The sequence below is a fragment of the Apis cerana genome, linkage group LG14, assembly GCF_029169275.1.
Source record: "Apis cerana isolate GH-2021 linkage group LG14, AcerK_1.0, whole genome shotgun sequence".
In the NCBI taxonomy this organism is placed as follows: Eukaryota; Metazoa; Arthropoda; class Insecta; order Hymenoptera; family Apidae; genus Apis; species Apis cerana.
In genome coordinates, this window is record NC_083865.1 from 10866952 (window position 1) to 10880327 (window position 13376).

A 13376-nucleotide genomic window follows, 5' to 3' on the forward strand; every position below is an offset into this window, starting at 1 on the left:
GCTACGTCCAACTTTTCTTAATCAGCTCGAAAATCCAATCTCTTTTCGCTTAACGCTTTCCATCCGCATCCGTCCTTCGGATTCGCCCGTCCTCAGGATACTCGCCGCACCCTTGCCGACTCCTTTCGAGAGAGAATATTTCGAGAGAGGAGGATTGGATCCGATCCAACTGCAAAGGGCGTTCGTCTCGTCTCCACGGGGGAACGAAATTCTTCTCGAGAGGAAGAGGAAGGAGTATTTAACGAGGGAGAGAGAGGGAGAGGAAAAATTCGATGGATCGGACAATCATCAATAATCACGAAGCGGACGTGACGATTCGGATTTTCGACGAAATATTACGCGATGCCGGTCGAAGGAATTCGATTGCACGCGGGGGAGCGTATCGGTCGGCACATCAACGGGGGAAAAAAATTTGCATCGGGCCTTCGAGGATGATGTGGACGTCTGGATGGTCATTGGCAGACCAAACGTGATGAAATTACTAATTCCACGTCTACCGAGAATTGGCCATTCATACAATATTCAAGATCCTCTCCGCGCGGCTTCCCTATATAACACCCTTCTACGGGACGGATCACCAGTCTTCGTTCAGGATCTTCGTTTACACGCAACGAAAAAACACTTCGTCTAATTCGATACACAATCCTCCGAGACGAAATCATGATCCGGCAAACTTGTCTAATCCTGCCCCTCGCCCTCCTCCTCTCCATCGTTTGGACTTTTCCTCAACAGCCCAAGTCGAGGAGGCCGATCCCCCAGTTCAAGGTTCGTTATCCCTTTTTCTCTTTCTTTTCTTCTTTTCTTCTTTTTCGAAAGAATCGGAGACGATCGATTTTTTTTTCCTCTCTTTCAGAACAAGACCGGGGGCTTGGAACTTCCCGACAACGCCACGTTGATCCGGGAGAATATCGTTGACAATTTCTCCTGTCAGGACAGAATTTACGGATACTACGCCGACATGGAGAACGATTGTCAAATTTTCCACGTTTGCATGCCGCAGATCAGGGGCTCGACCAGATGGAGCTTCATCTGCCCCGCGGAGACGGTATTCAATCAAGTGAGTAAATTTTCCCTCCTATTTTTTTTTTTCTTTTATCATACTCTCGAGACGATAAATCAATCGATCGTGGGAAAAAACGTTAGGCGACGTTCGTTTGCACGAAAACGGAAAACTCCATACCGTGCGAGGAATCTGAGAAATTCTACAACTTGAACGAGGCGATCGGCAAGGAGGTAGAGGAAGAGGAAAACGACACGGAGGATCGGAAAGAATCGGACGCGGAACCGATTTCGAGCAGACCTCCAGCCTCCAGGACATCGAGGATCTCGAATCCGAAGAAAATATCACGGGATCAGTGATCTCTTGCGATCGCTAAGAAATGCGGCTGTGTGTATGCGTGTGCGTGTGTGTTTGTGGAAGAGAAACTTGTGAAGAACTTTTGAAAGAAAAAGAAAAAAAAAAAACAAGATTGATTACGCTTGCTCGACGAAAAGCAAAGAATAAGTTTGCTTAGTATTTAAATATTGATATTTAAATATAGAATAAAAGTTGTATCGAGATGTACATTTGAAAGTGTTAAAAATATATATATTTGTAGATTGGCGAAAGCGCACAGTTGGAGAGAATAAAGGGATTGTTGTAGTCTCTGCAACAAATTTTATTGCATATACAATGATACGAGTAATTAATACTGCTACTTCGGTATTCGGTAATTAAGCAATCACACGTATAAAGAAGTTTACACAAATGTCCCAAGCCTAGAACGAAACGGAAAGTGCAACGACGGTGCAAAAGATGAATGCGTTTAAAAGCAAAAAAAAAAAAAAAAAAAAAAAAAAGTAACTTAATATCTAACGAATTAACGAAACGTCGAAAAATAATAATTATCGATGCTAAAGGAGGCTATCGTTGTCGATAACGCTTTTTCTTTTTTTTTTTTTTTGTTTTGTTAATTATTTATTTACAACGATTGATATGTATCGATATTGGTCTTGCGACTTAAGGATAAGTCGAGAATAAATTATAATCCGTAAAGAAAAAATATACTCGAAACTTACTGTACAGAGAGGATAAAATGAAAGTAAAAAAAGAAATACACGCACACACATACACACGCACGCACGCTCGCGTGAAAAGCGGCTAGAAATAAATCCAATCTTTTTTTTTTTTTTTTTTCATATTTTAAATTCAAAAATTAGAGAATTATTTACGAAATTGCAAAAGTCACCGAAATCCGTCGGTAATCTTCGGCTTCTTTTCTATTCGGTATCTTTGGATAACTAGCCATCATATCGTGGATATAGGCAGTACCTATTTCCCTTTATAAATGCCGATAAAATAGAATTAACAACAAACAACGATTAAATCAACTTTCGCGATCAAACACAACTTCACTGCGATCAGAAGATTCGTGAAACGTCATATCAATACTCAAAAGCATTTTATAATCGAAAGGAAAAGAATTAAGATCAACGTAAATCTCGCCTCTGGGCGACATTTCGTGAAAATTAAACGAAGATAATATACGTTAAAAAGAAAAAAAAATAGATACCTAATGTTTAAACGATTGAAGAGAATACAAATACTCTTTTTTGTAAATCACTCGTATCTTTAACAAGCCTTTCACAAGCAAGTTTTTAATATTTTATTCCTTAATCCATAAATATCTCTGTTTTAAAAGAACTTAACGATACAACGCAATCTAAAATATATTAAATATTTTCGACCATGTAATATACCCTGTATTGTCCATCGAGCAGACATCTATCCCGATAATCCAACATAACGTAATTTTCATCGAATCCTCTTTTCGATCCTTTTATCGACGGAACGGAAAAAGATTCTAGTCGAAGCGAAAACAACTTTTAAGCTTCAGAATCTACAGCCAAATCGGCTGCCATCTCTTCAGGACTCCTAAGATCTATGGCGAACCTTTTTTTCGCTCCGTTTTTGCCCGCCATTTCCGCCATTTTATCTTGCGCCTTCACGCTCCTCGAATAGATCTCGAAAGCAGCGGCCAGAGCGTAAGTGAGCTGCCTCGCGTGATGTTTCGACTCGCAGACAAAACCGTAACATTCGAACGGCGACATTCTTCTAAAGTTGTCCGTCTCCCGTACAACGATCATTGAAAATACCCGGGTATAGACGAGATCCTGGACCCCGTAAGAGATCGTCTCGATAGGATACATCTTGACGAAGTTGGGATCCTGCTTTCTTTTCTCGATAGGCAGCAAAGCTACGCCTTCCTCGGACACAACCAGTTTGATCAGAGGCAGCATGGTGTTGGTCGGTAAGGCCTTAGCCGCAGCGACCATGTTATCGACTGGCCTTCTCGTGTGCTTGATACCCCAGAGGCCCCTGGCATCATGAGAGCCTAAATATTTCACCTGAAAAGGGACTCCCATTTAGTCTCCGACTCGAGGCTCCGTTCGGGTAATAATTATAGCCCGAATTTCTAACGTGGTATACGAGTTTTGGAATCCATAGTTTTGGGTAATAATAAAAGAAAATTAGGAAATTGCGGATTTAAGGTTACGTGGTGTAAGGTTAGGCGCGAAGATCGAGAGTGCGCATGGATAAACATCGTGAAATATATACATATATATACCTGGAACACTTGAGGAAGATCCGTGGAACCTTCAAAGACGTTGTTATCGATGGACAAACGAGATAGCTTTGACACGAGATCTTTCCTTTCTTTGTCGGTCGAAGATGCGGGACTTTTCTCCTTCTTCATCTCGACCACTTCTTGACTTGTCTGCGTTGAAGAAAACTTTTCGGTATTACAAATTTGTCTCCTTTCTAATGATTTTAATAGATTAAGAAAAAAAAAAAAAAAGAAACGTCGAACGGAACTCACACGACGAATTAATTAATTATGGTGTTGCGTTAGAAAATTGCGACAACTTCTTCGACATTTTTTTCGATTCTCGAAAACAATCGATGAACGAATATATTCGATCGATTTTAAAAAAAAGATTTAAAAAAAAGTTGTTCGATACTCACGCTACTATTATCGAGTCGAGTGGTGCTAATTCTCTGTGTTTGGCCAGGCTTCACTTTCAGATGATACTCGACTACGTTCGGTATGTTCGGCGGGTTGGAAACGACTGAGGAAGCCGGAGAGGATGAAGAGGCGGTCGCTGCCCGCTCAGGGACGGCGTTTCCGGCCTCGGTCGCCCCGAATAACGGCGCTGTCATCACTGATCTATACCCACCACCACCGATCGTTTCCCTCGTCTGATAAATTCGAAACAAAAATTTCGTTTCACTCTTATTTCTCAATTTTTTGAAAATCGCTTTTAAACTTTTAACTTTTTTAATTTTTTTTTTTTTTTTTTTTAATCAAATAAGACCTTCTCTCCCGAGGATTTATCGCCGACGATCGAGGGGCAGCTATCCTTGTCACTTTTCACCGTTTCCTTAGAATCAGCCCTTTTCGAAGCGAAGCCAAAGTCCTCGTCTTCCATGTTCACCGGTACACGCAATCTTTCCTTTTTCTATTTACCACAAGTTCCTTTCCCTCCTATCTTTTCCGATCCGTTCCTTTAACAAACAACGTTAATTTTTCAATTATAAAAATTACGATTATAATACACAAACGGCACGAGTACGAATATCGATCATCGCGCCTTCAACAATCGTTCGTGTTTCGATTCGAGGGAAATCATAAAAAAATGAACAAAATGATCATTACGAAGGGTAACTTTTACTTTCTATTTTAACTTTTACTATTATTATTATTATTAAAAAAAGAAAAGTGGATGTTAAAACGTAGCAACACAAGGGAGAATTCACAATTGACAATTATGGACATTATTATTATTATTTTCATCGTTGAGCCGCGAAATTAAAAATGTGGTTAACGTCTCGACTCGAGCCGGAAAACAGCTGTCGCGCGGCACGTGTTGCACCTTGCGCTCTCGATCCCCGATCGTTTCTTTCGCACTCTTTCCGCTCCGCCCCCTCCCCGCTCCTCTTCTCCGCTTCTCTCCACGTTTCGCCGTGTTTCATCCGCAAATATACAAGCGCGAGTTTCAGGGAACGCGCCACTTGAGAAATTCGAGACTACGACGGGCGGCGCGCTACGCCACGACGTTTCACCTGCTCTATTTTGCACAAAGGCCCGCTTTGTGCCGCCCGCCTCAGTCACACACATTTAATCGGACGAAACGGATGCGCCCTCGTATAACGTAAAACATGACGCGATACGATACGATCGAGAAATTCTAAATGCGGACGGGGGGCTTGGCTTTGAACGAAGCAGGAAATGAGTCAGGTGACCGATGGTCAGGTGAAAAAAAAAACAGAAAAGGAAAAAAAAAGGGATTCATTAATGTTATTCCGTCCGTTGGTCAGGTGTGTCGGTCGGCCGTTCCGTTGTCCCCGTCAAAGGGGAATCCGTGTGCGCAGTTACCGTTTCGAAAAACGGTGCGCTTGTTTCCCTGTTGGGGGAAGGGGAGGGAAGGGGAGAGGAGCGGAGAAATTCAAGAACGAAGGTCGAAACGAGCCGACCGAGCCTAGACGAGGAGAGACGCACGTGAAATTTTACTCCATCCCCCTGTCCCCGCGTGAGCGAAATCCGATACTCCTCCGCGACTTTTCGCGAACAGATAAATAAACAGAGGAAGAAGATCGAGAAAGGTCGAAGTTGTTATGGATCTTAGAGTGTGGATTTTTACATTTCGAACCACCCTGTGTATATCCCTCGCGCCTCATACACCTGTCCTCCAATTACACCCGCGTACGATACTAGAACTGTAAACACGCGTATCCACGTACCGGGTGTACCGATTCGAAAGCAACCCAGCCTCGAGTAAACATGGTATTCGAGAAATGCGCGAACATTTTATGCGAACGATTCTATGCGAGAAAAAGAAGAAAAAGAAGAAGAAGAAGAAGAAGAAAAAGAAGAGGGAAGAGCTCGGGTATTAGCAATAACGGTATCGTTATGGAGGATGAAACGAAGCTGCAGACAGTCACCGATCGTTATTACGGTTTTCCAAGATTTCCGTTAAGCCGCGGGATTATCGAACTTTGTCAATCCAGCGACAAATCGACTTCTCTCGCGGTGCAAAACGAGATTGCGCGTAGAAATGGTAGAACGGAAGAAAAAAGAGGGAGAGGTGGGGGGGAAAAAAAGAAAGAAAAAAGAGACGGGTTCCCCTTTCGAACTCGCGACGGGGTAACAACGATACCGGAAGTGTCGGTGGATGACTGTCTGGCCGGAAGCTATTATACTCGTGTCACGAACGGACTGCAACGGCGCGTCTCGCGCCGCTTGAATTTAAACCGTATCGTGGCGCGCACGTTAATCCGTGAAAAATTTTTTTTCTTTTTTCTAATTTTGATCGCGGAACGATGCGTCGCGCATCTTTCAATTAATTAATTTAATACAACGTGTTAATCAGCGAGCAGATTTCCAACGAGCGAAATGAAACCGGTGGTAATTCATTGTCGCTCTCTGCCACACATTTTCTCACGATTCCGCGATACTCGTTCCTTTTTTTCTACTAGTAAAAACGCGGAAGAACGATCGTGAATCGAAGGTAACGCGATCGGTACTTGGAAAAAGAAAAGGAAAAAAGAAAAGATATAAATATTTGCTCGAACAAATAAACAATTTCTATTGAAAAAAATTCCTTTACATTGAAAAAGATTTCAATATCGTTTTCTTTTTATCACTGATAAATATCAAAAGAGAAGATAACGAAATTTTTATGATATCTGATAATATAGAATTTCGTTTCTACGCAAGATATATATATATATATTAAAAAAAAAAGAACAAGTATCGGAAAATTACTCAACACGAGGATTAAGTAATTATCTTGAAAAAATTAAGCTGTTTACCTGCACAGTTTTCGGACCATGTGCCATCGACATCACTGAGTCACGTACAAATTTTCCCTCGAAACTCTGAAACGCGATGATAACGTCGAAAGGTCTCGAAGATACGAATTCAACCGGCGAACGATCCCCGAGTATCGAGAAACGTAGGCATAGATGTACGCTCGTTGAACCGCGAAACCGTTCTGAAGATGGACCGATCTAGGATCCGATCAACAACCGGCTGCGTGCTATGCACTGTCGCGTGTAGCACGTACGTGCGACTGAAAATCTGGGACACCGCGACTCGCTTCGACTCGCGTCGACTGATAAAACACAGCGAGGCGAGTCGCCGCTACGAGCTCGATGCCACGACGCATGCCTGCGCGTCTATTATCACCGAACTTGTGATAAATCTGAATCAACCAAGCAGCCAAGATAACGCCATTTCTCGCGTTAACTCCACAAATAAATTATTTATTCGAATTCATTTTCTTTCTCCTTTTTTCCTTTTTTTTTTTTGCCCTCATAATGACTATGCACGCTTCTGTTTCTCGTTGGATGTATCTAGCGTTGCGCAATAAACCTTTAGAACGCTTATTAATTTGCTCGTGAACAGGTGTCGAATGTGGGACAACCTTCGTGTATACCGATGCACAATCGGAATGAATCGGTAGAATAAATAAAGCAAGCGTGCCGATGAATATCGTTTTATTATACCGATACGGATGATAAAATTTGTAAACAAAACTTCTCTCTCGACGGAGCAAAAATAAAAAGTGTAAAAGTGAGGCTTCAAGTTTGAGGCTTACATCGGTACACAAGGAAAAAAAAATTGGAAGATCGTTTCCTAGGATTCGTTATAATTGGCGTTACATTGTTTACGTAACGTTTGAACGCAATAAAATCCATACGTTACCAACCGAGTGTTACGTAAAAAAAAAAAAAAAAAAGAAAAAGAAAAAGAAAAAAAAAGGATAGTTTCGATTGTGTGCACGTGTGCTCGGATATCAAGATTGCGGATTAAATAAAATAAAATCGAGATATAAAGTGAATAATAGTTAAACAATTGGCGAACGTATATAATCAAATCGATAAAGATTTAGACTAGAGATCCAACTAAATAGATAGATTTGATAAGATTAATTAAGATAATTGTCGAGCGTAGCCGATAGATTATCATCGGACAGGATGGCTAGACTTTGTCGCAGCCTCGAAAACTGGAATTTATAGATCGGGTATATGGCCGACCGATACATTATCCCACAATATCGTAATTAAATACATTTAATCGGTCGACAGTGGTAGAAACGTGAGAAAGTCTTTCGTGTCGCTTTTGTGTGAGGAAAGATGCTCGAAAGTCAACTAATTATGAAATTATGAAAGCCTATAACGACCGAACAGTTGTCGAGCGTGTGAAGATTATATATATCTATACTATATATATATATATATATACACATATATGTCCGACGAAAGTGTCCATTAAAACAAATGATCCTCCTTCGATTCCCTTTCTCGAGCACAACGTGAGATTATAAAACTCGCGCTTTTACACTGGTAAGATAACATTTTATTAAGATGATGAACGTTCTTTTTTTGCAAATTTCCAGGTTTTTTATCAGATAAAGGGATTTTCTGAGGCGAACATAAAATATATCTAATCGCAGGTCGTTGCTCAACAACAAGGGACGAGAACGAAAGTTTTCTTTCCCTTCCACCACGACCACGTTGGCATTTCCCTCCGTGGTACGATTCTATTCTCCCAATCGTAAAAGAATCGAGCAGACCTTCCCACGAATGTTACACGGATTTTGTAATCGTCCCAATATATAATTAACGATAATTTAATTCAAGACGACACCTATCTTCCTACCAGAGTTTTATCTCTTTATTCTTTTCTTCTCCGCGTTTAAACCGTGTAAATCGAAACGAAACAAAGAGAACCTTGTTATTTACGGTATTAAATGATTAATCGCGGGAACGAGAATCTGAGCAAACGTTTGATCGTATACGTGGAGAATATTCGAAAACGACGCAATACTTTGTTACCTAATTCGATAAAAAAAATATGCTAACCGCGGCTAAAATCAAAACCATCCATTTCCGCGGAATTTGCACGTCAATCTCGAAAAGTTCGCGATCAGCAATTATGCGCAATGCTAATTGGCATTTGAACGCGCCTCGAAAATTAAGGGGTTATCGAGAAAAAGAAGAGGAAGAAGAAGAAGAAGAAGAAGATGAAGCAGGTATGGAAATGAATGGCTTGATCGTGTGCGAGATTCCCGTTTTCCGCTTTGTTCAACTACGACGTTCGTATGTAATAAGTACACCGAGGTATCGGAAGAAGGGAATTACTTTGGAACTTCCTGCTTTCTTCGACGACGTTTTCTGCAAATCGGCAAAGTCGAACCGATTCCGTGCCTCCCTTTTATCATATCAGAGACTCTCGAGAAAGGAAGAGAAAAGACGATATTTCAAGGACGTACTCTTCAAGAAATTCTTGTCATTCTCTTAATCCATCCACTGCTGGCATGAATTTTATTATAAATGACTCGAAAATATTCTTCCCTCGTCCTCTCGTTTTCACGTGTACATAGAAACACGGGTATTGCATAACCGTCCACTTCGTGTCGAAGTATCTACGAGTGAAAAATGTGTAGAGTCGCGGTTGCGATCGATGATCTCCCATTTGCAGCCACCCTCGTGAGAGGCAGAGATCGGCGAGAAACGGGGAGAAAAAGTGGAAAAAGGCTGGTTCAAGTACGATCCATCGTTCACGATCCATTTTCACGGGTGTAAGAGCACGAGAAGGATTGCGTAAGAGAAGAATCCGCGGCATCGACGAGTCCCTCCCCTACCTTCCTGGGATCTTCTCTTTCTCCGTTCGTCCGGTGTGGGAGCCCCGGAAAAGAGGGGCTCTCAAGAACCCCCCCTTGTTCCTGCTCGATCTCTAAAGCCATATATATACCACCACCTCGTGGTGGCATCCTTCGTGAAAGAAACTTTGCCGGCAACACCGTGGAGGACCGAATCTCGCGGGCGGAGGAGGTCCAGCGGATCGGGGCCGTTGAGTGAAAATCGATATACCGAGATAAATGAACGCCACGTGGAGGGACACTGCGGATTAAGCTGATCTTTGGATCTTTTTGCGCAAAACAAGGTGAGTCCCCCTCCCCCTACAATTCAATTTCCCTTGGAAAAAACATCCTTGGATCGTTGATTCCAATATCTTTTGATCGCCGTTTCTCTCGTACGTATAAAGGATCGACAGATTCCATTTTGATTTTTAGATGATTTCGCGGTACCAAATTTTGTGCCTGCTCCTGGTGCTCGCCACGGTTTTACTGTATCGAGCGATGGCGGTAAGTAAAAAAAAAAAGGAAAAGAAAAAAGCACGAGAAAAAATCTTCGAAATTCGACTCGTTGCGCGACGTGTAACACACCACGCCGAATACAATACACGTTACGAAATAAGTGGCGAATTAAACTGTGAAAATTATTATTATATATATTGTTGTACGTTCTCACGCGCAACAATGACAGAGGGAGGACGTATTATCTTCTCGCCTCATCTCTTCTGGTGGTGGCATTAAGTAATTCATTAATTAAACTCGTCTTGCGCGAACATGCTTTCTCGCGTGCATTCCGCACGCTTCTTCGGACAAAATCGTCCGGCTCGGTTTAAAATTTCCGCGCGGGCTGCGCAATATTGAGTCAAGAATTAAGTCTTGGAGAATTGTGCGCGCGCGAATTACGAATTACCAGAATTACCAGAATTACGAAACCGTCGTGATTCGATACGATATTTTATTTATTTATTTATTTATTTTTTTTTTATTCAAACTCTTCCATGGTGTATCGTGAGCCGTTCATTTTCACCGGAAACGATGGCCGTGAACGCCATCGCGGGAGATGAGGAGGAGGGGAGGGGATCCAAATTTTTCAATGCCGCCGAGGCAGTGGCCAGAAAACTGAAAATCATTAATTAATCCGTCGATCGTATCGCGTTAACATTCACGGTACACGCTTCCACTGATAAATTTCTTAATCCTTCGAAGAACCATTTCCTTCGAACATCCATCTTTCCTCGCGGACAAGGAGATGGATTAATCTTTTGACGAAACTATCCTTTTTTCACGTTCGCTACAAGTTTCTTACGCAAGTTTCATTCTTAATAACGAAACGGTTAAGAAGGTGAAAAAGATCTTGCCAGCGAAATCTTGATCCACCCTAATTTCCAGCGCGGCGAATGCACAAGTGGATCGTTGCCGTACCCTCTTACCAGGCGTCGAAATCACCCGTCACGTCGAGAGGGTGGAGGCAATGTCTTGCGGTTGCGCGCGTGGTAGTGGACAGGAGATCGAATACAAAGGCACGGAGATGCGCATCCGCTTGCGGGGAACAATGTAACCCGACTTCCGGTCAGACATAGGCACGTACACGCGCTGGATTGGCTCGATCCGCCGTGCCGTTTCGTATGTCGCAATAGCCTCTTTTTTCTCTCTCTTTCTCTCCTCTCATTTCGACCAATGGCCGATTATTGCGAAAAAGATCGCACACCGAGATCTCCTTTCAATTCCGATTGCGATTTAAACGTTCTTTTAAAAGCTCGTTTACCTCCGATCGTTCCTGTATCCTTTCGTGTTTAACCTACGCCGGATGAAACGAACGTTAAAATTCTCGACGATGGAGAAGATGCGTTTAATAATTGATAATTGCGGTAGGAAAGGAAGTGCGACTACTAGCGTGCATCCTTCCTCGGTCCACATTCCATTGTGATAGATGACGAAAGTTATGTTTCGACAGAATCCCAAGGGAATTGCAATGTAAATAATACTTTCCAGTAGTTGCGCCTCTCAGATAATTGTCTTTGTTCTAAGAGAAATCAACGGGTAATTCACACACAATTTTTTCGAATCGAAATGAGCGAATAACTCGATTGTTCTATATACGTTACAAATTGCACGTTTTCACCGAAAAATTATCACCGTCGCGCGTGTATAATAAACTCTAATTAAAGTACATTTATTTTTACCGACGTTTCAGCAAGTAGACGGTTACACGCCTGGTGTGGACTATCCGATCTACGACTCGGTGCCTTTCGGTCTCACGTTTACCTGCGGAGGCAAATTACCTGGTTATTACGCCGATCCCGAAGCTAGATGTCAGGTAAGTTTGCCCTACTAACTCTTACGCGGCCATTACACGACCACGATTTCGAATTTTCGTCAGGTCTGGCATTGGTGCTTGCCAAATGGGCGCATGTTTAGCTTCCTTTGTCCAAACGGTACCGTTTTCAGCCAATCTGCTCGCGTCTGTGATTGGTGGTTCAAGGTATTCATTTTTTTAATTAATATATTTTAATCATTTCGATTCAGGGATTAAAGTCTTGCGTTTGTCCTAGGTTGATTGCAACGATTCGCCAAGATTGTACGGCATCAACGATGATCTGTACAGAGACGTGAACGGGAACAAGATCTAATAACTATTATCTGTGAATATTTAAACGCGTGTCGACAAAAAGTATTTCCGTCTCTTCGACGAGACAGTATTTCAACGGAAGCAAGATGCGTGCAACGAGTTGCGAGTTTCTAGCTTGCCGACGGAGAAAAGCAGAGCGCTGTAATATTGTCAGACGTTAAATTACACGACGACGATCGAACGTTACAAAATGTTCGAACTTGTAGCTACATTTTCGAATAGAACCAGTTAAAATTTCTCCGAGAAATTAATCCAAATTACTCTTAATCTCTTTATAACAAATTTGATTCTTCAATAAAGAACAACAGATGCATTAACCTTTTCTCTGCGTATTTAAACACGATCGTTCGATTCGATTGTAACCACGGTTTTTACTATAGAAGTGTGTAAGAGAAAAAGAGAAGAAAAATCAACGATCGTGCAAAAGTCGAAATCTCATCGAACTATTTCTTGGCATGATTGAACAATAGAAAGTGAATGGTCGTCACGGCTGGTTCGTTGTCTACGTTTTTCCTGTCAAACATTGTTTTCCTTCGCTACACTTTTCTATCCATATCCATTTTGCATGCACGTCTCGTTCACGTTTTTTTTCCCTACGTAAACGGCTAAAATGAAATTGATCGCGATTCCAGATTCGTTCAAAATCCCACGAAATCTCTCTTTTCTTCACTCGGTGAAACATAATTACGTTCGATACTATTCGAAAGAATTTCAATCGATATCCAAATGAGTTGCGTAAACGAATAGAAATTTGTCCACTTACGAAACTCTTCCGTTCGTCGAACATGCGTCAAGGCCAAAGTCATCGCCACGACTCGAATCAACGATCAGAGAACACACAGCATCGTCGCTCCTTCGTTTCGTGTAACGTAAACGAGATCACGAAATTGTCCAAATGTTCGGACGAACGCGTGCAGCATCCAGCATCGAAACAATGGCACGGAATTACGAGAAATATTCGTTCAACTTTTCCAAGCGGCGAACCCGTGGCGCGTTAATATTCCTAATGCGTAAAAAGCACGCATCGAGACGTTCCTCTTTGAGCGAATCGCGAACGTAAATG

At 42.0% G+C, this 13376-nt stretch overlaps 3 protein-coding genes across 6 annotated transcripts; 2 read left to right on the forward strand and 1 right to left on the reverse strand.

Moving 5' to 3' along the window:
* The first annotated feature begins 182 nt into the window (after window positions 1-182).
* On the forward strand, window positions 183-1673 carry LOC107999839 (U-scoloptoxin(01)-Er1a-like). Its single transcript, XM_017059865.3, has 3 exons — window positions 183-765; window positions 854-1057; window positions 1144-1673. Exons 1-3 carry the CDS (start codon window positions 661-663, stop codon window positions 1357-1359), a joined length of 525 nt encoding a protein of 174 aa, XP_016915354.1. The 5' UTR covers window positions 183-660; the 3' UTR covers window positions 1360-1673.
* On the reverse strand, window positions 1635-13373 carry LOC107999910 (uncharacterized). 4 transcript variants are annotated; one of them, XM_062084957.1, is made up of 5 exons: window positions 13077-13373; window positions 4357-4546; window positions 4007-4240; window positions 3609-3758; window positions 1635-3387 (listed from the first exon to the last, which is right to left on the reverse strand). In XM_062084957.1, exons 2-5 carry the CDS (start codon window positions 4468-4470, stop codon window positions 2866-2868), a joined length of 1020 nt encoding a protein of 339 aa, XP_061940941.1. In that variant the 5' UTR covers window positions 4471-4546; window positions 13077-13373; the 3' UTR covers window positions 1635-2865. The 4 variants fall into 4 exon arrangements, with proteins under 4 accessions (XP_061940941.1, XP_016915464.1, XP_028523489.1 ...); XM_017059975.3 differs by lacking the exon at window positions 13077-13373 and adding an exon at window positions 6854-7779; XM_028667688.2 differs by lacking the exon at window positions 13077-13373 and adding an exon at window positions 6854-7779 and having other exon boundaries at window positions 3609-3773.
* LOC107999911 (U-scoloptoxin(01)-Er1a) lies at window positions 8376-12630 on the forward strand. Its single transcript, XM_017059978.3, has 5 exons — window positions 8376-9992; window positions 10123-10194; window positions 11879-12001; window positions 12065-12166; window positions 12237-12630. Exons 2-5 carry the CDS (start codon window positions 10123-10125, stop codon window positions 12312-12314), a joined length of 375 nt encoding a protein of 124 aa, XP_016915467.1. The 5' UTR covers window positions 8376-9992; the 3' UTR covers window positions 12315-12630.
* Window positions 13374-13376: the final 3 nt, after the last annotated feature.

Excerpts from the sequence above, each read along its gene's own strand:
- LOC107999839 (XM_017059865.3), top strand. The coding sequence starts at position 661 with ATGATCCGGCAAACTTGTCTAATCCTGCCCCTCGCCCTCCTCCTCTCC. Across the intron at positions 766-853 it reads GGCCGATCCCCCAGTTCAAG|AACAAGACCGGGGGCTTGGA; the intron begins GTTCGTTATCCC and ends CCTCTCTTTCAG. Across the intron at positions 1,058-1,143 it reads CGGAGACGGTATTCAATCAA|GCGACGTTCGTTTGCACGAA; the intron begins GTGAGTAAATTT and ends AAAAAACGTTAG.
- LOC107999910 (XM_028667688.2), bottom strand. The coding sequence starts at position 4,470 with ATGGAAGACGAGGACTTTGGCTTCGCTTCGAAAAGGGCTGATTCTAAG. Across the intron at positions 3,774-4,006 it reads CTCGACTCGATAATAGTAGC|TTTTCTTCAACGCAGACAAG; the intron begins GTGAGTATCGAA and ends AATACCGAAAAG. Across the intron at positions 3,388-3,608 it reads ATCTTCCTCAAGTGTTCCAG|GTGAAATATTTAGGCTCTCA; the intron begins GTATATATATGT and ends GTCCCTTTTCAG.
- LOC107999911 (XM_017059978.3), top strand. The coding sequence starts at position 10,123 with ATGATTTCGCGGTACCAAATTTTGTGCCTGCTCCTGGTGCTCGCCACG. Across the intron at positions 12,002-12,064 it reads ATCCCGAAGCTAGATGTCAG|GTCTGGCATTGGTGCTTGCC; the intron begins GTAAGTTTGCCC and ends AATTTTCGTCAG. Across the intron at positions 12,167-12,236 it reads TCTGTGATTGGTGGTTCAAG|GTTGATTGCAACGATTCGCC; the intron begins GTATTCATTTTT and ends CGTTTGTCCTAG.